This window comes from Mustelus asterias, chromosome 16 (genome assembly GCF_964213995.1).
Source record: "Mustelus asterias chromosome 16, sMusAst1.hap1.1, whole genome shotgun sequence".
NCBI lineage: Eukaryota > Metazoa > Chordata > Chondrichthyes > Carcharhiniformes > Triakidae > Mustelus > Mustelus asterias.
The window spans coordinates 23,935,893-23,958,271 of NC_135816.1; the positions used below are offsets into that span (position 1 = coordinate 23,935,893).

The 22,379-nt window shown below is 45.8% G+C and overlaps 1 protein-coding gene across 5 annotated transcripts in view; it reads right to left on the reverse strand.

Moving 5' to 3' along the window:
* sgcd (sarcoglycan, delta (dystrophin-associated glycoprotein)) overlaps positions 1-22,379 on the reverse strand; it is a 203,513-nt gene that overhangs the window by 92,111 nt on the left and 89,023 nt on the right. For all 5 annotated transcript variants that reach the window (XM_078230773.1, XM_078230776.1, XM_078230774.1 and 2 more), the window contains exon 4: positions 5,459-5,546. In XM_078230773.1, coding sequence (XP_078086899.1) covers positions 5,459-5,546 — 88 coding nt within the window. The remainder of the gene's footprint in view (positions 1-5,458; positions 5,547-22,379) is intronic.

Below are 22,379 nucleotides of genomic sequence, written 5' to 3' on the forward strand. Positions count from 1 at the left end.
ATGATTTAGGTAAAACTTTTCTCTTTAGATTTCTAAATTTCCCTTCATTTCAACCATCCCTATCTTTATCCTGGATGGCACGGTGGCAGAGTGGTTAGCACTGCTGCCTCACAGCGCCAGGGCCTGGGTTCAAATCCTGGCAGCGGAGTCTGCCGCGTTCTCCCCATGTTTGTGAGAGTTTCCTCCAGGTCTCCGGTTTCCTCCCACAGTCCAAAAGACGTGCTGGTTAGGTGAATTGGGCCATGCTAAATTCTCCCTCAGTGTATCCGAACAGGTGTGGTGACATGGGGATTCTCACAGTGACATCATTGCAGTGTTAATGTAAGCCTACTTGTGACACAATAAATAAACTTAAGCTTAACTTAAACTCTATCCAAATACTTAGTTATATGATTGGCTGGGTCTCTAATCCCAGCCCAGTTTAAGTGCTAACTAAACGGTCCACAATTTTCTCAGTCATAAACCATCCCTTGGTGATGAAATTCAGGGCTGAATTTTGTCTGCTCCGACCTTCCTCTCTGAGGAGTCTGAAATTTTGTTAGGGGTGGAGGAGTCAGGTGGCCCACCCAACCTTGCACCTACTGAGGTCCTTAAGTGGCCAATTAATGCTTGTTGAAGGGCCATACACTGCCACCACTGGTGGCAGGCCAGTGCCAAGGTGGGAGGCCCACGCCAAGCAGAAAGTCCGGCAAAGAGGTGGGAGCTCTTTTGGGGTCTACATGGATTTATTGGAGACACCACTGCCCCCCCACCATGGCAAAACCACCAGATTATTCACCCTCCCCACAGAGCAGAGAATCATAGAATCCCCACAGTGCTGAAGAGGCCCTCTCCCCCCTGCACTATCCCTGTAACCCCACACATTTGCCATGGCTAATCCATCCAACCTAGACATCTTGTGACTCTATGGGACAATCTAGCATGGCCAATTCATCTAATTTGAACATCTTTGGAGTGTGGGAAGAAACCGGAGCACCCGTAGGAAACCCACGCAGACACGGGGAGAAAGTGCAAACTCCACACAGACAGTCTCACCCCAAGCCAGAATTGAACCCGGGTCCCTGGTGCTGTGAGGCAGTGGTGCTAACCACTGTGCCACCGTGCCGCCCTTGGTTGGTAACTATCGATGGTTACCGCAGTATTGACAAAGAACAATATTATGCACATCGGCTTAAACCGATTGGGACCATCACTGATAGCCAGTTAGCTTAATGAAACCCTTGGGGTGAAAGGAGTTAACTAAACTCTTTTGTGCTTGTTCAGAATCGAAGAACACCATGTGGTCTACTGTAGGAAATAAACTGGGAATTATCACCATGCCCATCTCAAAATAATTTCCCTTGGGTCTCAGCAGCTGGTATCTCAAGGTTAAATTTCAGCTTTCTGTCAGAAGTATTTCATTCATGCATATAATTAAACTTCATCTTTGTTTTGTTTTTCTCCTTCCTGTTCTCTCAACAAGTTCACAATGTTCACCTTAGACATGTACACACTAGACAGCTGCAAGCTCACAAAGAAATGTTGCAGAAGCAGTTTAAGAACTGCTTTGTTCCCAATTGATCTATCTGACTGGAAATAGGTTTGTATCTTTGACAATACAAAGGCTTGGCATTGTGGGGAGGGGTGGTGGGACATGATTTAAACAAGCATATGATTACTAAAAATACCATTTGTCATCCAAGGAGACGAGATTTAACCCACTCAAAACCCATTCACGTACACTGGGAGCAATTCTCCCATCCCACTGCGCTAATCTTTTAATGCAGCGGATCGGGAGATTCTTGTGTCGGCCAATTCGCAGGGTTTTTGCATGTGTTCCCGCCCCAATGGCATCTCCGAGCGCCGGATTTCCGGTGACGTCAGCTCCGCTCCGGAAATCGGCAGGGAGGCGCAAAGGCCATTTAAATGGTCGTTTTAAACTCATTTGAGTGTGATGAGCGGGCACGAGACTGAAGTCTCCAGGCCCCACTAGCACCTCCTGCCCTACCAGAATGGATCACTTCAGTGGAGATTCCCACTAACAGGGAACTAGCGGCCTGACCCTGCTGGAGTGAGGCGGGGGGGGGGGACAATCGGGGCCCCCCCAGAGGGTTGGTTGGTGGGGGGTGCCAGGGCATTTTCACTTTGGCAGTGCCAGCTTGGGCCCCCTGGCACTGCCCAAGCGGCAAAGTGCCAATGCCCCGGGGCACCTTGGCACTGCCCATCATGTGGCTGGGCCTAGGGGGTGGGGCCTAATGGGGAGGGACCTGGTGGGGTCATCATTGGGGTTGGAGGGGTGCCATTGGCACTCTGCAGACAGGATTGGTGGGGGAAGGAAGGAGGCCAGTGATTGGGGCAAGCTGGAGGGGTGCGGCGGGGGGGGGGGGGGGGGTGCGGTCAGCCTGCTGGGGGGGTCAGGACTGCGGGGATGAGGATTCGGGAGGGTTGGAGAACGGGCTGGGCCGAGAAGGGGGAGGGGCTGTTTGGGGCTGGCCCAGGAGTGGTTGGAGGGGGGCCAGCGATCGGGCCATGGGGGTGCAGAGGGCCAGTGATGCTAGGGATCGTGGGGCAGGCCAGCGATCGGGAGGCCGACAGTGCGGGGCTACTGCACATGCGCCAATCTCAGCGCTGACTGATCGGCGCATGCTCAATGGCCCGCTCAGTGCTATGCTGCCAGCCTCTCAAGCGGAAATAGGCCCCGCTCACTGATTTTTAATAATATACACGCTGGTGACCTTTGCAGTGCACAGAGTGTGGGAGATTCTTCTGTGAACTCCCACTGAAAAAACCAACATGAATTACTCCAGTTTTCACACGAATGCGACAGTTAGAATTGTTTTGGGAGAATTCCGGCCATTATTTTTCTGAATGAATCGTGACTTGGGCCCCAATTATAAATTTCAGCTGCAGCTTAATTTTCACCGGTTGAGCTTCGATGTCAGTTCAAAACTCACTCACTGCAGCAAAGAAAACAAGCCAGCGATTTTTAAACTCCCACTCCTCTCAGCCAAAGATGGAAAGCGAGGGTGAACTGTGCCCTACCTGAAGGTGGCCAGCTGAGACCAGCTAAGTGGCAATATTGCCTGTCGGATCATCTCGGGGTAGGCCTTTAATAGGGCTGATAGTAAGATTGAGACAGGGAAAATCTAACATGCCCTTGTGTGGGCCAGAGCAGCACGACTCCTGGGCCCATAAAGCAGGCTAAAAAAACCATTTCAACACACCCTTTAGCACCTCATAGTGCTAGTTGTAGTTATAACTACAAGGAACAGAGTACAAGTACCTCACAGCTCCAGCGACACCCGGCTTGGGTCACTATCTGTGTGGAGTTTGCACATTCTCCCCGTGTCTATGTGAGTAGGATTTCTATGATTCCCTGCTGGGTTGGACTGATAGGAAACTCTGCCAAATTGCGCAAAGATTTTCCGGTAAAAATATCCAGTTAACCATGTTGGGAAAGGATATACAAAAATTAAAATGGGACCTTGTAGCTGAGAGTGGATGTTGTTGCTACCTGTTCAGTGAAGCAGGTTAAAATAATTGCAGTTCACTGCCCATTAACTCCACGATGTGGAGATGCCGGCATTGGACTGGGGTAAGCACAATAAGAAGTCTCACAACACCAGGTTCAAGTCCAACAGGTTTATTTGGTAGCACAAGCCACAAGTTTTCGGAGCACTGCCCCTTCATCAGGTGAGTGGGAGTTCTAACTCACCTGATGAAGGGGCAGTGCTCCAAAAGCTTGTGGCTTGTGCTACAAATAAACCTGTTGGACATTAACTCCACGGCAGGGAATTGTGATCTGGGCGATTTCAACTGTCCACTTGTCCAGTTCTGCATGATGGGATAGGGTTAATATTGCCATAATCTGTACTTATTTGATAGAGAAAAAGCAGGCTTAAGTCCATTTCCAAAGAACACAACTTCCCCACCACCCCTTTCCCCATTCCCCCTTCCCCAACCACCCTTGTCCCCATTTACTCTGTTCCTTGTAATTATAACTGCCAAAGTGAAAAGAGGGACCCATTCCCATCATGAAGACAGCCTTGACCTAAGAGTACCAGTAAGAAATCTTTTACAAGGGCTGCACGGTGGCACAGTGGTTAGCACTGCTGCCTCAATTCCTGGCTTGGGTCACTGTCTGTGCGGAGTCTGCACGTTCTCCCCGTGTCTGCGTGGGTTTCCTCCGGGTGCTCCAGTTTCCTCCCACAGTATGAAAGATGTGCTGGTTAGATGCATTGGTCATGCTAAATTCTCCCTCGGTGTACTCGAACAGGCGCCGGAGTGTGGCGACTAGGGGATTTTCACAGTAACTTTGTTGCAGTGTTAACATAAGCCTACTTGTGACACTAATAAGTAAACTTAAAACTTAAATTTAAAAAAAGCTATCGGGAATCCATCACTGGTTTTACCTTCCCCCTCCATTGAAATTTGTCAGCTCATCACTTTCCCTGAGCAACATGTATAAGATTGGAAACTCGAGAGGCATTGACAACTGAACCAAACATGGAGACGTGCGCTTAATGATAAATACAGCATATACATGAAGACAGAAAACTCAACAACTAATGTCTACCACAAAATGAACTGAGGGAGATTTTTATGTAATGTTGAGACAAAATGAAACTACATTCAAAAATGGTCTTATGATTATTCAAATCTTCTCCTTTAAAGAAAAATTGAGCAATGACAAGTAGAAAAGTCAGGGAGGAGCCCGCCTCTGCCAGCCTGGGAAGCCGCAGATGGATTTTACAGTCATCCAGCAATTAATTGGCTGAGGCCATGGCTTCAGTAGAGGAGTGCTGTGTTCAAGCTGGGGCAACTGGAGAGTGCCATATTGGCTCTCCCACCCTGGATACCTGCAGCCAGGATTTATGGTGCAGTGGGAGGAGGCCCTAAGTGCCCCTTAGTAGACTACTTAAGGACCTCAATTGGGACTGCCGCCACATCTTCTCCGCCAATAAAATACCAGCAGAAGTGGATAGCTGATGGGCACGGTGCCCTCTCCCCACCACCCAACCTGATTTTACACCGCTCCCCCACACACCTTCCAGCCTGCCCTCCCGGGGCTCGTGGGGCATGGGGTGGGGTGGGGGGGGGGGGGGGGGGAGGCATGTGGGCACCTAACATTCTGACCTCATCTCCTAAGGTGATGGGCAGATGGCTCGCTGCAATGCCGATGTCCTATTTTTGGGCTTCTCCCTTGCTGAGAGGAAACATTTTGTTTGACTTTGTCTCTCCCCTCAGTTCAGCATCCCCCAGCTTCCAGGTATAGATCAGGAACACAGTGCGTCTGAGAAACCTGCAATGGCAAAAACCGTGACAAACCACTCGATGATGCAGCACATCAATGCACTGCAGCACAACATCAGCAGATCAGATCGAGTGTCAATCTTCTTTATTGTTATTTTCAGCACATCCAGCTCAAAAAGTGTCTGACAAGAGTGCTAGATGCCCTCTCCGTGATATTCAGACTTACCTGTGTTTAATTGGGTAACAATCTGATCCTGACTGTTGCGGATGCTCACTGTAACATTCCTAGAAGACTGCAAGTAAAGGGAGCTGTCCTATAATAAAAGCAATATCAGAAAAAAAAAATATTGTTAGGAATATTCCTTTGAGGATTAGCCTTCATGGTTATTATTGGGGCAACCATATTGTTTGTGTAAGTCAAGGGATAAATCAAGATAACGGGTGGAATTTAATGCTCTCCCTCATGACGTGTTGGTGTTGGGGGGCATTTAATCAGTCAGAAGAATGCCAGGTGGTAAGATTTCCACCTTTCCATCCCCAGCTGAATTAGTCTATGCAAGAAGGCCCATGGACGGCTTTCCCACTATACCAACCAATTGAGGCCCTTAAGTGGACCCTTAATGCCCACTTTAGGGCCTCATGCTGCTGCCACTAGTATTAACCCAGCAATGGGCAAGAGGGTGGGCTTGCTATGCAGAGGGCATGGCAAGTAAACATGTGTGGGGTTGGTTGCGGGCTCATTCAAAGGCAGTCAGTACCTGATTGAGGGATCCGGCACTGGAAAGGAGGGGCACCCCTGGAAAGGAGGGGGCACCCCCCACTCCATTTTCATTGCCAACCCTCCTCCCCCCGCTTCCTCCAAACTCTACCATCCCCCCACCCCCAACCTGCCCCACCCCACCTCTGGCCTAGTTTCCAGCAACTATCTGGACCTTGGATGGGTGTCACACTGGCACCAACTCCCCGGTGGTACTGCCATTCAATAGAGCTTCCAGTCTCCGATTGGCTGACAGCTTTTGGTGGGTGGGACCTCTGCACCCCGGGGTTCTTGATCCTAGTGGTGGGGGGAGGGCGGGGGGGGCGCAACAAGATTCTGCCCAATATCTCATTGCTTTAAGAGAGCTTTAAGAGATACCCTGGATCTGGGGACAACCACTGGCTGCCACGTTTCAGCAAATAACAATCACTGTATCACAGAAGAAACATTAGAAGAAAATGCACAGCGACGGTCCGATGTACAAATCTGAGCCTTGAATAGACAGAGAAAATAGTTGTATTAGATAAATGGGAAAGAAAAGCAGGGTGTTAAAGGGCTCATGAAAAAGTATTTGGCAAACCTTTTGTTGTTAATGGAGATAGAAAGGGCAAAAAATACTGTTGTTACACCGCGTGCAATCGATGCACTTTCATATTTCAGTGAAATGTTTACCATTTTGCTATCTGTTTGCAAGCTAATAAGGAATGTGTTTGAGGCATCCCTTTTCCTTAAAAACTTCATGGAAAAAAGAACTGCCTGTAACCTGGGTGTTTTCCAATATGTACTTCGCAAAGATTCTCCTGATAGAATACAAATACTTTCCACTGAAGACAGCCAGGCCAGCTGATCCTCAGATGGATTTAAATATTTTTCTTTGGTGGATTAATGACTTGGAACACTTGCCATGTTTGTTTCGTTAAAGGACAACAGCACAGTCAGACTCTGTGATATTCTTTATCCAATGTCTGTTCCTCAGGATTTAGCATTATTGGTTCCTATACTTACTGATATTTTATTCATATATAATCATACAGTGGAGAAGGAGGCCATTCTGCCCATCGAGTCTGCACCAACCACAATCCCTCCCAGGCCCTATCCCCATAACCCCATGCATTTACCCTAGCCAGTCCCCCTGACACTAAGGGGCAATTTAGCATGGCCAATCCACCTAACCCGCACATCTTTGGACTGTGGGAGGAAACCGGAGCGCCCAGAGGAAACCCATGCAGACAAGTGGAGAATATGCAAACTCCACAGTGACCCAAGCCAGGAATCGAACCAGGGTCCCCGGTGCTGTGAGGCAGCAGTGCTAACCACTGTGCCACGGTGCCGCCCATGGGTGAAAGGCACTTCTATTTACACAGAGGTAAATCCTTGTAACTGTAAATCACAAGGGCAGACACTTAAAATAAAAGGCAAGCTCATTTTTATAATATGAACACATTTGTTAACAACTTGGCTTCAACAGAGAACATAACACTTGCCTGGTCTATCCAAAGACCAAGCAAGCATTATCCACTATGTGGAAATAAACAGTGAGTCACTTGCTGTAAGGATCTGATGTTAATCGGGCACACCTGCTTTGATTCCTGGTTTTGAGGGTGGCATAGTTAGCACTGCTGTCTCAGAGTGTCAGGGACCCGGGTTCGATTTCATTCACTGTTTGTGTGAGGTTTGTATGTTCTCCCCGTGTCTACATGGGTTTTCTCCGGGTGCTCTGGTTTCCTCCCACAGTCCAAAGATGTGCAGATTAGGATGATTGGCCATGCTAAATTGCCCCTTACTGTCCCAAGGTGTGTAGATTAGGTGGATTACTGGGGGTAAATATGTGGGCTTACAGGAAAATGCCTGGGTGGAATCCTCTGTCGAAGCGTCGGTGCAGACTCAATGTAGGGATTCTACGATTCTATGATTTCCAGGCCTCTGCAAGGGACTTCAAAGAATTTCAAATAAGGATCATTTTGGAATATCCTCTTAGAGTTTTTTCAAAAATTAAAAAGGAATTAAAGAGTTAATATTAACCTTTGGCATGAAGTGTGCAGTTAAAGTCTACTGTCGAGATTTGATAAACTGCTTTAGCTACTAGTTCACCATTGAATGAATAAGGTGATCTTACCTTTCCACCCCTAGCTGAATTAATCTATGCAAGAAGGCCCATGGACAGCTTTCCCACCAACCAAAAATACAGTGACAGTAAATGGAAAAACAAAATGATGGTTAATGTTCAGGATAATAAACCACAAACGTAAAATGGGAAATGTTGAAAGAGAAAGGAAAATGGCCACAAAATGTCTGTGTAAATGGAATTATTTTGGAAATTTATCGAAAGGTCTGCGAAAGGTGTCTTCCATCTCCATTGAAGAATATCAGGAAACTCCATCATTTTCTGATGCGATTTCCTGGAGATTGGAGCTACCTTTCTAATGATTGAGTGCCAAGATCAACATCAAATGATAATTTCAAACTCTAGAGCTGTATTTCCATCCTTTTGCTAATTTCAAGAAAAACAGGTCTGAAGTGAGAACACCCCTCGATACGAAAGCTGGCTTTTCTGCGAAAATCAGTGAATAAAGGAAATGCGCCCTAATGTCTTAATGCTTATTGCAAGACTGGGCTATAATTTGGTTTCAATGATACAAAGAGTGTTAATATTTATTTAAATCAGCTACTTGATGAAGAAAGTGATGTGGGTTGTGTGGCTTTTACTGGTGCTTAGCAACAAGTCATTTGATTGTTCTGACAGAATAATTCAATTTATTTTGACTCCAGCTCTGCTCCTCTGACTCTCCCTTTCCAGTGTACTGTTCCACAGACATTGGCAGGATTTCAATACTTCCGCTAAAAGTGTCCTGTCTTTATAAGAACATAAGAACATAAGAAATAGGAGCAGGAGTAGGCCATCTAGCCCCTCGAGCCTGCCCCGCCATTCAATAAGATCATGGCTGATCTGACGTGGATCAGTACCACTTACCCGCCTGATCCCCATAACCCTTAATTCCCTTACCGCTCAGGAATCCATCCATCCGCGCTTTAAACATATTCAGCGAGGTAGCCTCCACCACCTCAGTGGGCAGAGAATTCCAGAGATTCACCACCCTCTGGGAGAAGAAGTTCCTCCTCAACTCTGTCTTAAACCGACCCCCCTTTATTTTGAGGCTGTGTCCTCTAGTTTTAACTTCCTTACTAAGTGGAAAGAATCTCTCCGCCTCCACCCTATCCAGCCCCCGCATTATCTTATAAGTCTCCATAAGATCCCCCCTCATCCTTCTAAACTCCAACGAGTACAAACCCAATCTCCTCAGCCTCTCCTCATAATCCAAACCCCTCATCTCCGGTATCAACCTGGTGAACCTTCTCTGCACTCCCTATGCATGAGCCCGAGCAGTGCATATAAAACTGTGAAAGGCAAGGCATCACAGGTCAATCCAATCAATGCCTACATGTGTACACTTTCTAAGTGATAGCAATCAAAAGGAGAAATACTAGCTGCCTTAGTTAGGAACCTAGACGTGTTCCACTACTATCTTGAGAGAGACCTGCTAATAATCCAGAGTAGTGTTACTATATATAGTCTGTTATGAATACCAGCCTTACCTTAAAGTAAAGAAAGGATTTGCAGTTCCCAAAGGTTGGGAACTGCAAATCCTGACAGACCTCAGAGTCTCCTCTCCTATGCATGAGAGCGGGCTGCACATTCAAACAAGCACCAAAACCTGGCTTGGCTGGTGGTGAGAAGGGCACTTCCCATCAGATCCTTCATGCACGCTCAAGGTCTCAACACCACCGCACGCTGCCCTTGAAGCGGCTGTGGGAGCGATGAGACGATTGCACACCTCCTTGTGGAATGTGCCTTTGCAAAGAAGGTCTGGAGTGAGAGGCAGTGGTATTTGTTGAGGTTCATCCCGAGCAGCTCTGTGCTCTACAGGCTGTTTCCAGGGACGCACGCAGAGACAACTATCAACCGCTGCTGGAGGCTCATCAACTCGGTGAAGGATGCACTTTGGTCTGCCCGAAACTTGCTGATCTTCCAGTGCAAAGATTTGTCCTTGACTGAGTTTTGCTAACTGGCACATTCCAAGGTCCAGGACTACGTGCTGAGGGACGCTCTCAAGCTTGGGGCAGCCGCCACAAAGACACAATGGGGAAAGGCCACCGTTTGAAGCCTTTCAACCAAGGCAAACCGAGGGGCCAGTAACTGTAAAAAAACCCTGGAACTGCATAACTGTGTGCAACTCTGTAAAAACAGCATACAATGAAATGTGATGAATGTATATAGTTTGTTGACGAACTGAACTGTAATGTATGTAATGTCTTGGAACTGAAATCATAGAAACCCTACAGTACAGAAAGAGGCCATTCGGCCCATCGAGTCTGCACCGACCACAATCCCACCCAGGCCCTAGCCCCGTATCCCTACAGCACTGAAAAAGATTGAAGTTAAGGAAATTGTAAATATGACTGTTTTTGCACTGTTTGTAATGATTGGAAATGTCGTTTCTGTAATGGTTTACTTCAGAGTATTTATGAATAAAGTACATTTTTGAAAAAAAATATGCAGATCTGCTTCACAGCCTTTTGGCTAAGATCAAGTGTAATATTGGCAGTCCTGCACTTGATAGAAGTCAATGAGGTTACACTGAGGCTTCATTTGAAGCAATTTCTTAAAACGGCATCTAGACCTTTTGGCTAAGATGCAAATGAGATCGAGCACTGAAGGGGGTGCAATGCTTGCTCCTATCAGCTTGTAGATCAAGCCCAAGACAGGAAGAGGCTTGCCTGTCTTGTTAGTTTGGATCTGTAATGTCTCAGTGGTTGAGACTTTGAATTAGACTTTGAATGGATTTGATTGGATATAGCTTAAAAAAATTGAGATCTGCATTTCTTAAGTTATTTGGACCCAGTGTGCCTGCGCATGAAGGAAAACAACACAAGGACCCGGGTCATATGACTGGGCACAGAGCAGCATTGAAAACAAGAGTCGCAGGGAGGTGACAGGGAAGGTTCCCATAAGAAGAATCCCAGATAGAGGGCAGGATGATGTCCCAGTTAAGGTTAAAATCAGTCAAAGGGCTGCAGTTAGCAGACTTTAAGTGAAGAGGGCTCAGGAGAAGCCAGCAGAAGGTTGGTGACTCTGTGCTGTCAGCTGTTGAGGCAAAGCGACCCCTTTGGAGCAGTCGTGTTCTGCTCAGCATAGCCACGGAGCTGAAATTGTGCTTGTGAGTTGGTGCTTGAGCGCAGATTCGAGGATCCAGGGAAATGGAATCTCAGGAAACCAGATTGAAACCCTGTGAGATAGGCAAACATAGATGTAGTCCAAGTTGTAATGGCTTCTGGAGGTAATTCCGAGGTTAGATCTTTTTGAGGTAAAGACTGGGATCTCTCATGAGAGATGGAGATTTTCAGTAAGATTGGCTGACTCACTGATGTCTGGGTGGGTTGTTTGAAATCCGTGAACTCTATCTTGGTCACATCTGTCATTTAGTGTGCCGTGTAGTGCGCGCCACCACAGTTTGCCTGTTAATTTACATGTACCTCATAGTAAACCTGAATGTTAGAGTATAAGATAGATATTGTAAATTGGTTCAACTTTCTGGCCTTGCATTGCAAAATTTATTTATGTTTGTTCAAAGCCCATGGGATCGTGCAGCTTTATACCCTTAGAAAGTGTCTCGAGTCATTAACTTTGTCAACTTTAAACAAAATGTTATTGGTTCCCTTACCTTGGGGGCCTAGCTCAGAAGCATAATAAGTCAAATTAGCGATAAATTATAAAAAAGTTAAAACTACAGGTGCTTTATCTGACTGCATAAAACCCTCATAACAAAATAGACAAATTAATAGCATGAATATATAAATGAATTTGATCTAATGGCCATTACAAAGTTGTGGTTGCATTGTGACCAAGGTTAGGAACTAAATATTCGAATGTACTTGGAAAAGAGGGAGAGGTATCCCTGATAGCAAACCATAACATAACGGCTCACTGTCCACCTCCCATTCCTTCAAACCAATCATCTAAATGTACCAACTTCTTAATGGAAGAATCACTGCCATGTCAAAAAGTGACGGTAGCTAGAAATGTTTCGTATCGCAGGACAACACTGAGCAATGTGAACAATGTTGCCTTGAACTAACAACATCATAATGTCCTTATGGCAGAATCGCCATCGAGATCAGGATGTTCGGGTGCAAGCTGCACTCCAGAACTTCAGCTAATTATATAGGCTGACAAGGCCAATGAACATTGGACTTCTACTTAAAATCATAGAATCTCTGCAGTGCAGCAGGAGGCCATTCAGCCCATCGAGCCTGCACCAACAACAATCCCCCCAGGACCTATCCCCATAACCCCACATATTTACTCTGCTAATCCCCCTGACACTGAGGGACAAATTTAGCATGGCCAATTCACCTAACCCACACATCTTTGGACTGTGGGAGGAAACTGGAGGACCCGGAGGAAATCCATGCAGACACAGGGAGAACATGCAGACTCCGCACAGAGAGTGAGCCGAGGCCGGAATTGAACCCGGGTCCCTAGCGCTGCGAGGCAGCAGTGCTAACCGCCGTGCCGCCCTAGAGTTTTCCATTCAATCCTCTCACTATAAAATGTTACAAAATGAGAGAGAACATTGAGAAAAGTAAAAGCCAATTTGTATAAATGAACAGTGCAAGTGAGACTTTGCTTTAAGCTGAATTGACAAGCCATTGAAAGTAGTGATTTTTCTTGTTTGATTCCTGTGCACTGTCTGCATAATGATTTGGGACTGAGCTGCTTGTGTGGTATTCAGCTACTCTCACTTATAAGGTTGCTGTTGCTTGACCTCCCTACCTGTACAACGAGATAGGTTAACGGTCTGAAACAGCTGGTGAGGCAAAGAATGATTTTGGCCTCATTAGATTCCGACAGTATACGAGAAATTTTAATTATCAGGTGGCAACAGATTTAACATACTGCAGCAAGTCTCACTCAGTGTGGCTGAAGGCAGCTGCTGGTACAATGAGGCCTGCCAAAAAGATCAGGATAGACCAGATTGGTAACTGTGCAAACAAAAGCGAGATAAGGACACAAAGCGGAAGAGAAGGGTGGCACGGTGGCACAGTGGTTAGCACTGCTGCCTCACAGCGCCAGGGACCCGGGTTCAATTCCTGGCTTGGGTCACTGTCTGTGAGGAGTTTGCACATTCTCCCCGTGTCTACATGGGCTTCTTCCGGGTGCTCTGCTTTCCTCCCACAGTCCAAAGATGTGCGGGTTAAGTGGATTGGCCATGCTAAATTGCCCCTTAGTGTCGGGGGGATTAGCAGGGTAAATATGTGGGGTTTGGGTGGGATTGTTGTTGGTGCAGACTTGAAGGGCCGTATGGCCTCCTTCTGCACTGTAGAGATTCTATGAGTTCCAGTAGAATGTTACAAGCAAGGTACAAATTAATACAAAACAAAAAAAACAACAGAAACCGTACGGTGATTAATTCGACTAAATGGAATTTTGATGGGGAGGAGGGAATTAGTGAAGATTAGATGTGGCGCTCAGGGCAGGGAAGAGAAGACATTAGGGGTGCGGTTGGAAGGCAGAGGCCTTGATTGGTTGGAGACAGGCCAAAAGCTCCCTTGAGGGGCATGGAAAGAGGGGGGAGGGCGGAAGGAGTGCTTACTGTGTGGGCGGCACAGTGGCAGTGGTTAGCACTGCTACCTCACAGTGCCACGGACCTGAGTTCGATTCCGACCTTGGGTCACTGTTTGTGTGGAGTTTGTACATTCTCCCCGTGTCTGTGTGGGTTTCCTCCGGGTGCTCCGGTTTCCTCTCTCAGTCAAAAGATGTGCAGGTTAGGCTGATTGGTAATGATAAATTGCCGCTTAGTGGCTCAATATGTGCAAGGGGAATTAGCGCAGTAAATATGTGGGGTTATGTGGATAGGGCCTGGGTAAGATGAATTGGTGCAGACTCGATAGGCTGAATGGTTTTCTCTTGCACTATAGGATTCTATGAATCCAGAAGCAGCCTCCTGTCTTTCACTTCAGGGTTTGCTGAAGGCTGAGAATACTGTGGAGCAACAGTGGATTTTAAATTGGGCACAATTTGTGCTCCTAAGTACGCTGCGCAAGCCAGAGAAAAAATATGGAGTGTCCTGGCTCTTCACAGTGGGGCGCTTAGACACCAGGACATCCATCGGTGTAAAATCTGCAACATGTGTGCAGCCGTTTTGTGCTTACAACATGACAGCTTAACAACCCCTCCAATGTCACCCTCTCTCACCCATCATGGAATTTGGAAGGGTTGGGGGTTAATATCAAGGCTGATAATTCAGGATATATTCTGCAAAGCACTACCTGCTTTAACATTATGGGAATTTAGGAATATAGAAAGAGACCAATCAGGTCCTTGACTATTCCACCATTTTATTTGAACTTGGGTAATCTCCAACTCAACTCAGTTAAGTTCTTACCTCCCAAAACAAAATCTGCCAATTTCAGTTGATCCTCCCTTTTGGGGGGATAATCCTGGGTTTCCATGACTCTTTGTGTAAGAAAGTGCTTCCTGATTTCACTCCTAAATGTCCTAGTTTTAATTTTAAGATTATGCCCTTGCATTTTGGATTGTTTCACCAGAGGAAATAATTTCTCTGCATCAACTATCTTAAATCACTTTATTATTTACCCGGATGAGATAAATCCTTAAACTACCCAACATCAAGGGAATACAGAGACCATGTTTCATGCAACCAATCTTTACAATTTCAACCTCAAAGCACTGGCATCAATCCGGTGAATTTGGGGCTGCCGTTCTTCCACAGCCAATACATCTTTCCAGAGATCCAGGGATGAATTTTCCCCCTCCACCCACCACGGGAATCGGAGCGGGCAAGGGGCGAACCATGGAAAAGTCCATTGACTTCAGGTAGGATTTTCTGGTTTCGGGGCAAGCGCGACGAGGAAAATCCCACCCCCAGTTTCTGAAACTGAGTTCAGATTGTGACTCTCGACAACTGAAGCTCATTTCCACACTATGGAATTCTAACCTCCTTCAGATAATTATTTTTGTGTGCCTGTGCGCTAGCTAGTAGTTAATTTTGTACGTAAACACCTGAGTCGCTTTGCTCCTCCTCAGTGACGAATGTCACATCATTGAAGAAATATTCAGATTTTTCTTTCTCAGATCCTAAGTGGATGACCTTAAACTTTCCCACAGTGAACAAAGTTTTTCTATATGTCCCAGTACAGGTCCCAGTGGACCCCACTCGCAATCCTCAGTCAGAGAATGATCGCCTTCCCCTATTCTCTATCTCACAAGGTTATCTCCAGCTCCATGCGCTCTCATATTTGCTAATTATTTCCCATGTGAAAACCTTATCAAATGACTTCTCATAGTTGGTGAAGACAATATCCATGTATTATCGTTCTTTCAATTTATCCTAAGGTAGTTAAATACATCCAACATTATGGTCCCACTTCTCGAAATGCCTAAAGAAACTGTCTCTATCACATATCCACTGTTTGGAGGTCCATACGATACATATTATTTTCACTTCCCATTTCTTCAATTCTATTCTGAATGAATTCTGCCATCTTTTTCTCTATCTATCCCGACCATTTTATAGCCAGGATTATTAACTATTCAGTCATATTTAAACTTCAGCCATAACCATATCATAGCTTTTATATCATGTTCCTCTATGGATATTAATGTTTCTAGCTCTCCAATTTTACTTCACTGCATTGTGCTTTCACATACATATGATTCAATCCTGACTCTTTTTAGCTGTAACACTGACCTTTCGTCCTTTTGTCAGTTTTCTTGTTTGATTCTTTAACATCCCCTTCCCATTCTACAACGGTGTTTTAAAAAAAAAAATCTAACTACTTCAGAGCCAGTTTAAAAAAAAATCAATTTCTCTGTGGCTGTTATTTTCTCGCTATCTCACTATTTATTTTATGGATGCCGTTTGTTTCTGGTTTAAATCAGCCCTGCATTCTGTGCAGAATGACTGCCATATTTGTCTGAAACCAGTTGACTACCAAAGTAATTTATTGTTTCTGAAGTGTTTCAAGATGTCTCTGAGCGATATGGAATATTTTCCAAACCACGATTTCAGGAAGGTAGGTAACTCTTTGTGGGACTGAAATCTGACGAGAGACCTAAGTTGGTCTTACAATTGATTAGAATATTATTTACTGGGGAGGCGATGGCCCAGTAGTATTATCGCGAGGCTATTAATCCAGAAACTCAGTTAACGTTGTGGGGATCCAGGTTCGAATCCGGCCACAGCAGATGGTGGAATTTGAATTCAATAAAAAATATCTGGAAATAAGAATCCGCTGATGACCATGAAACCATTGTCATTTGTCAGAAAAAACCTGTCTGGTTCACTAATGTCCTTTAGGGAAGGAAATCTGCCGCCCTTACCTGGTCTGGCCCACATGTGAGTAAGAAGTTTAACAACACCAGGTTAAAGTCCAACAGGTTTATTTGGTAGCAAAAGCCCAGTCCAACGCTGGCATCTCCACCACATGTGAGTCCAGAGCCACAGCAATGTGGTTGACTCTCAACTGCCTTTGGGCAACTAGGGATGGGCAATAAATGCTGGCCAGCCATTGATGCCCATGTCCCACGAATGAATAAAATTTAGGAACTATCTCACTATCCTCAGCTCTCTGCTCTATTTCAGCAAAGAGTACGCTTTCACTCTCCCAGTAATATTCGCAGCTTTCTATTTCTGGCATGTCACCTATAAATGTTTCTATGGAAAGCTTTATATCTCTGGCACAGCTCACACCTCTGAAGTGCAGTGCTGAGCGTCAAACACCTATCTCATTTAATTGGGGCTTCTCTTTGAACCTGTGACCTTGTTCCAGGTGGTATTTTAGCTGGGGCATTATTGTGGGATCTAAAGGTTTCCTCCCCACCTTTGACTGTCCAATTCTTGCTTTCTTAAACCATCGGCCACTGACAGCTAACGGCTTCACTCTACCTTGTGTCCGCACTGAATTCTCATTTGTGAAGGTCGGGCGGCACTGAAGCTTTCCAGCTATGATCCAGTCGCAATTGTTTCATGCTGCAGTGTGATATAGTTACAGTGCCCTGCTAAATGATATACAGCTGTGATAAAACACAAAAATCACTGAGCAGAACCTTCTCGTCTTTTTCAGATGCTTTACCGCACACCTTAAGCCTTCGATAGAACTTAGTTTACTCCTCGGGGCTTTTTGAAATTAAAATTCTCTTGGGGCGGGGAGAGGAACTAATTGAAATGATTCCATATTTTTTCTTGTGCTGCAGTCATTCATTAGCTGCAACTTCTGTTTTACTCCCACTTAGACTCTCGTAATTAGGCCTCTCACATTTTGTCTGAAACTCTGGTCTCAAGAGACAGAATACTGCCAAAGAATCAAAGCCATTTAATCTGATTTGTTTCTTTTAGTACAAGCTGGTTAACTGCGATCATGTGGTGTTGTGAGTCCTTTTAGTCGAACAAAGAAATTAGTGTTATTAAGATAAAGGTAGCCTGCTTCCCAGCAACTCACTGCAAGGTGGCACGTGAGCTTCTGCTGGCTCATGGATGGAAAAAGAAAAAGTGAGTGTGAAAATTTCCTCCCCCACTGTCCCTGACAAACATTTTCATATGTTCATCAACTCCCTTTTGTTTGGAAGAAAAATATTCCCCGTTCTTTCAGGTCCCCGAACCTGCATGCTGCTTCAATGTAGTTACTGGGCATTCTGGTAGTAACGCACATTCTATCAACCATCAATGGCGATTATAAATTTTCCAGGGATGGGACTAAACTTCAATGTTCTCATTCACCAGAATCTTGCTTTAACTACTGGACACAGCTAATGGTTCAAGATGGAGGGGGTGATCTTACCGAAAACATTCCAAGCGCTGAGCGAGAGTGAAAACAGGAGAGAATCGCACCCATTTTTCGGGAGAGCTTCCACACGCAACCATGTGGAAGCTCTCGATTGCAAAAGGCACTTAGAGAAAAAATTGAGGCAAAATGTGATTCTTGACAAGAGGGGGAGTGAGCAGAATCTATTCATGGCGGGAAGCCGGCTGCTGAGCTGCAGGTGCGCCATTGCGCAGGCGTCCCGCTATCGCAGTGCACTGTGTACACTGTGTACACCCCTCATCCCCCCCCACCTGGAAATTGCATATCCCCCCAATTGCCCCACCCCCTCACCCCCGGATATTCCCCTCCTGGCCGATTGCCGTCCCTCTCCTCCCGCCGGCCAATTCCCATCCCCCCCGCCAATCAACTCACTAATTACATTGGAATTATTTAATTATTATTTAAATCAACCTCACACCCTTCCTGGGCACGAGGCTGATCTGACCTGCAGATTGGGGCCGGTAACATCGCAAGAGGCGAGAAACGGGGCGCAAACCCGATCTTTCGCCCCTGGCCCAATCTTACTGGCTCACCATACCGATCGACTGGCGTGATGAGTCGGTAAGATGGCCCCCGTAGATTTTAGTCAAGATGCCTTGACCAATAATCTAGCTAATTCCGTTCACGGTGTTCCTAATTTGTGTTTGTCTTGGGCCTGCTTAGGAATTATTTGCAATGCAAGGTTGATGAAAAGGATTAATTTTACCAATGTTTTGAAGCAGCACGATAGAAGCTTACAGTAGTTTTCAGGGTTTGCTATGTGACGGCCTTTATCTGCAGCAGTCGATCTTGCAGTGATGCATTGTGGGATGAGCTGTAGGTTTAAGCTAACTCGCCAACGCTCCGTTCATGTTAGAGCGATTTTGCTCCTCACCAATGCTGCAATAATAGAATATCTGCAACCAGAATCCAGTGATAGCCCCCAAACTGATAGGAATACGGTGAGACTCCTGGCTTTCCTTTGGAGTCAGTTCAGCCACCCGCTGAATGCACTGAAATATAGTATTAACACTTACCCAAGTAAAATACGTTTTATATAAAATCATTCCCATTATTATTCTTCCTGTTGACTGCCCAATAGGGGCAGCGATATTGATTAATCATTGAGAAAAATAGTTTGTAAAACGGGAAAATGAACGGCAAATAGTACCGTGTATGGATTAATTAAATATTACATCAACCTCTTTTACTGATCTTTGCTTCATCAAAAATTAAGGATAAAATTGTTTAATCATTTAACTCTCACTGTTACAAACACTCTATTGGTGGAGTAATAACTGTTAAGTAATTATTTTTATTTCCAGAATATTCCCATCTGTCAAAGAATGTCACAAGTGTAATTGCTTTCGAATAAATTCAATGTAATTACTGTGTATTGAAATCAGGCTGTTCCAAACTCGGTGTTACATCTGATCCCGAGATGAGCTTCTGACCTCAAATTCACACTCTTGTAAAACCCCCATTTTATATTGAAAATGATTCTATTTATTGAGTGGGTGGAAATCATAGGAGAAAAAGAGTCTGAACCTTTCAGGTTCAGGGTGGCACAGTGGTTAGCACTGCTGCCTCACAGCGCCAGGAACCTGGGTTCGATTCCCAGCTTGGCTCGCGGGCGGAGTTTGCACATTCTCCCCTTGTCTGTGTGGGTTTCCATTGGCTGCTCCGGTTTCCTCCCACAGTCCATAGATGTGCGGGTTGGGTGGACATGTTAAACTTGCCCCTTAGTGTCAGGAGTACTAGCTAGGGTAAATGCATGGGGATAGGGCCTGGGTGAGATTGTGGTCGGTGCAGACTTGATGGGCCGAATGGCCTCCTTCAGCGCTGTAAGGATTCTATGATTCTAACAGCATTTCAAACCATTAAACAGCAGCTTATAAGATGGTTAAACATTTCCATTGCTGTTTCCTGCAAATTCCAAAGCCACTAGAACAGTCAGACCTTTTAGTGACAGCTCATCAGAGACAATCAACTTACTCGAGTGTGAAAGACCCATCACCTGAACCATTTACAAAACATTCAGACATCACCTGTTTGTTCATCGGGGGCCGGAACTTTCTGGCCTTTCACACTGGCGGTATCTTCCGGTCCCACTGACGGTGCACCCCTGCCGCGGTGGGACTAGAGGCAAGGGCTGCATTCAGCAAGGAAATCCCATTGGCAACAGTGGGACCCGAAGATTCCGCCTCCGGACAATGGTGGGCTGCCCTGGAACACATGGCAGGTTGCGCAGAAACTCCTGCCCTGAGTGTGGAACAAGCCATTAGATTCAATCACTGGCTGAGAAAGGAAGGCATCTGGCCATAATATAATTATTTCTGAACATTGGGACCTGGAATCAACATGCTGTGGCCATATTTGGGTAAGTGATCAGTTTGTGGGGTGAGATCATGTGATGATCCTCTTTGTGTTTTAAGAAATTCCTTTTCTCCAAGCTTGTCTGATGAAGAACAGAGATAGTTGCCGGAATTCTACTGCCCTGCCTGCTATAGAATCGGAGCGGGCGAGGGGCGGACAATGGAAATGTTCGGTTATGTCGGGCGGCATTTTCTAGTCTCGCTCGAGCAAGGCTGTAAAATCCCACCCAGTGAGTGTGAGAGCAGAAAGACTCTGAGTGGGCACTCCCTCTCTCTCCAGCCACCGTGCAAGCTTGTATCCTGTCTGATGCTAACCAGCCACATGTTTTGGACAGTGTCTTCAAAAATCAACTCAGCAGCTGCTGACACCAGAAGAAGATAAAAATCATCTGTCGCCATCATTAAATCATCATTAAACCATCAAGTAGAATCCTGAAAGATCATCAGTCCATGCTAAAACCATCCAAATCATCAGTCCACAAGATCTCTGTACAACTGACTTTTCTTAGATTCTTAACCCATTCAACTGATCCTTTCACCTTGTAACTTATAAGTAACTTACATGTGTCTCTGTGTGTGTATGTGTGTGTGTGTGCGTGTGAGTGTGTGTCTGCGTGTGTCTCTGTGTGTGTGTGTCTGTGTGTGTGCCCGTATCTGTGTGTATATGTGCGTGTGCATGGATATGTGTGTCTGTGTGTGCACATGTGTGTCTGTGTTCTTGTTTGAGTGTCTGTTTGCACGTGTGTGTGAACTCTTGAATATACGTGAGAGTGAAAGTGAGAGCATTTTTATTATTTTATTTATATTTGGTGTTAAGTACATTAAATACTATTTTCTTTTCTTTTGAAATGTTAAAAGAAAATCTTTTAGCCGCTCACTTATTGGCAAGCAAATTCTTTAAAAAAACGACACCTGTTGTGGTGAACTGAAGAGAGGGGAGCCACTCCACTACTCCTCACCTGGCCAATACAACATCATTACTAAAACCATCTATTTCCACATTCAGATGTTGCTCTATTTTGCTGCTGTCTCAGCTCATCTGCTGAAACCCTAATCCATGCTTCAGTTTCCTCTTGACTTGACTGTTCAACCCACTCCTGGCTGGTCTCCCATATTTGACCCTCCGTAAACTTGAGGCCATCCAAATCTCTGCTGCTTGTGTCTCAACTGCAGGAAAGGATGTCCTGAGGCATGGTACATTCGGGAGACCATGCAGACGCTACAACAACGGATGAATGAACACCACTCGACAATCACCAGGCAAGACTGTTCTCTTCCTGTCGGGGAAGACTTCAGCAGTCACGGGCATTCAGCCTCTGATCTTCGGGTAAGCGTTCTCCAAGGCGGCCTTCACGGCACACGACAGCGCAGAGTCGCTGAGCAGAAACTGATAGCCAAGTTCCGCACACATGAGGACGGCCTAAATGTTGGGTTTATGTCACACTATCAGTAACCCCCATAGCTTGCCTCCTGGACTTGCAGAATCTCACTAACTGTCCCGGCTGGAGACAATACACATCTCTTTAACCTGTGCTTAACCCTCTCTCCACTCACATTGTCTGTACCTTTAAGACTTGATTACCCATAAAGACTCTAAGGGGTGGCACGGTAGCACAGTGGTTAGCACTGCTGCTTCACAGCTCCAGGGAACTGGGTTCGATTCCCGGCTTAGGTCACTGTCTGTGAGGAGTTTGCACAGTGTCTGTGTGGGTTTCCTCCAGGTGTTCCGGTTTCTTCCCACAGTCCAAAGATGTGTGGGTTAGGTTGATTGGCCGTGCTAAAAATTGCCCTTAGTGTCCTGAGATGCGTAGGTTAGAGGGATTAGTGGGTAGATCTGTAGGGATATAGGGGTAGGGCCTGGGTGGGATTGTGGTCGGTGCAGACTTGATGGGCTGAATGGCCTCTTTCTGTACTGTAGGGGTTCTATGATTCTATGACTCGCATTTCAAATATTATTTTGTAAATTGAGTTTGTGTCTTTGTATGCCCTGTTTGTGAACAGAACTCCCACTCACCTGACGAAGGAGCAGCGCTCTGAAAGCTTGTGGCTTGTGCTACCAAATAAACCTGTTGGACTTTAACCTGGTGTTGTGAGACTTCTTACTGTGTCTCAACTCACAGCAAGTTCTACTTCTCTCTTCCCCCACTGTGGTC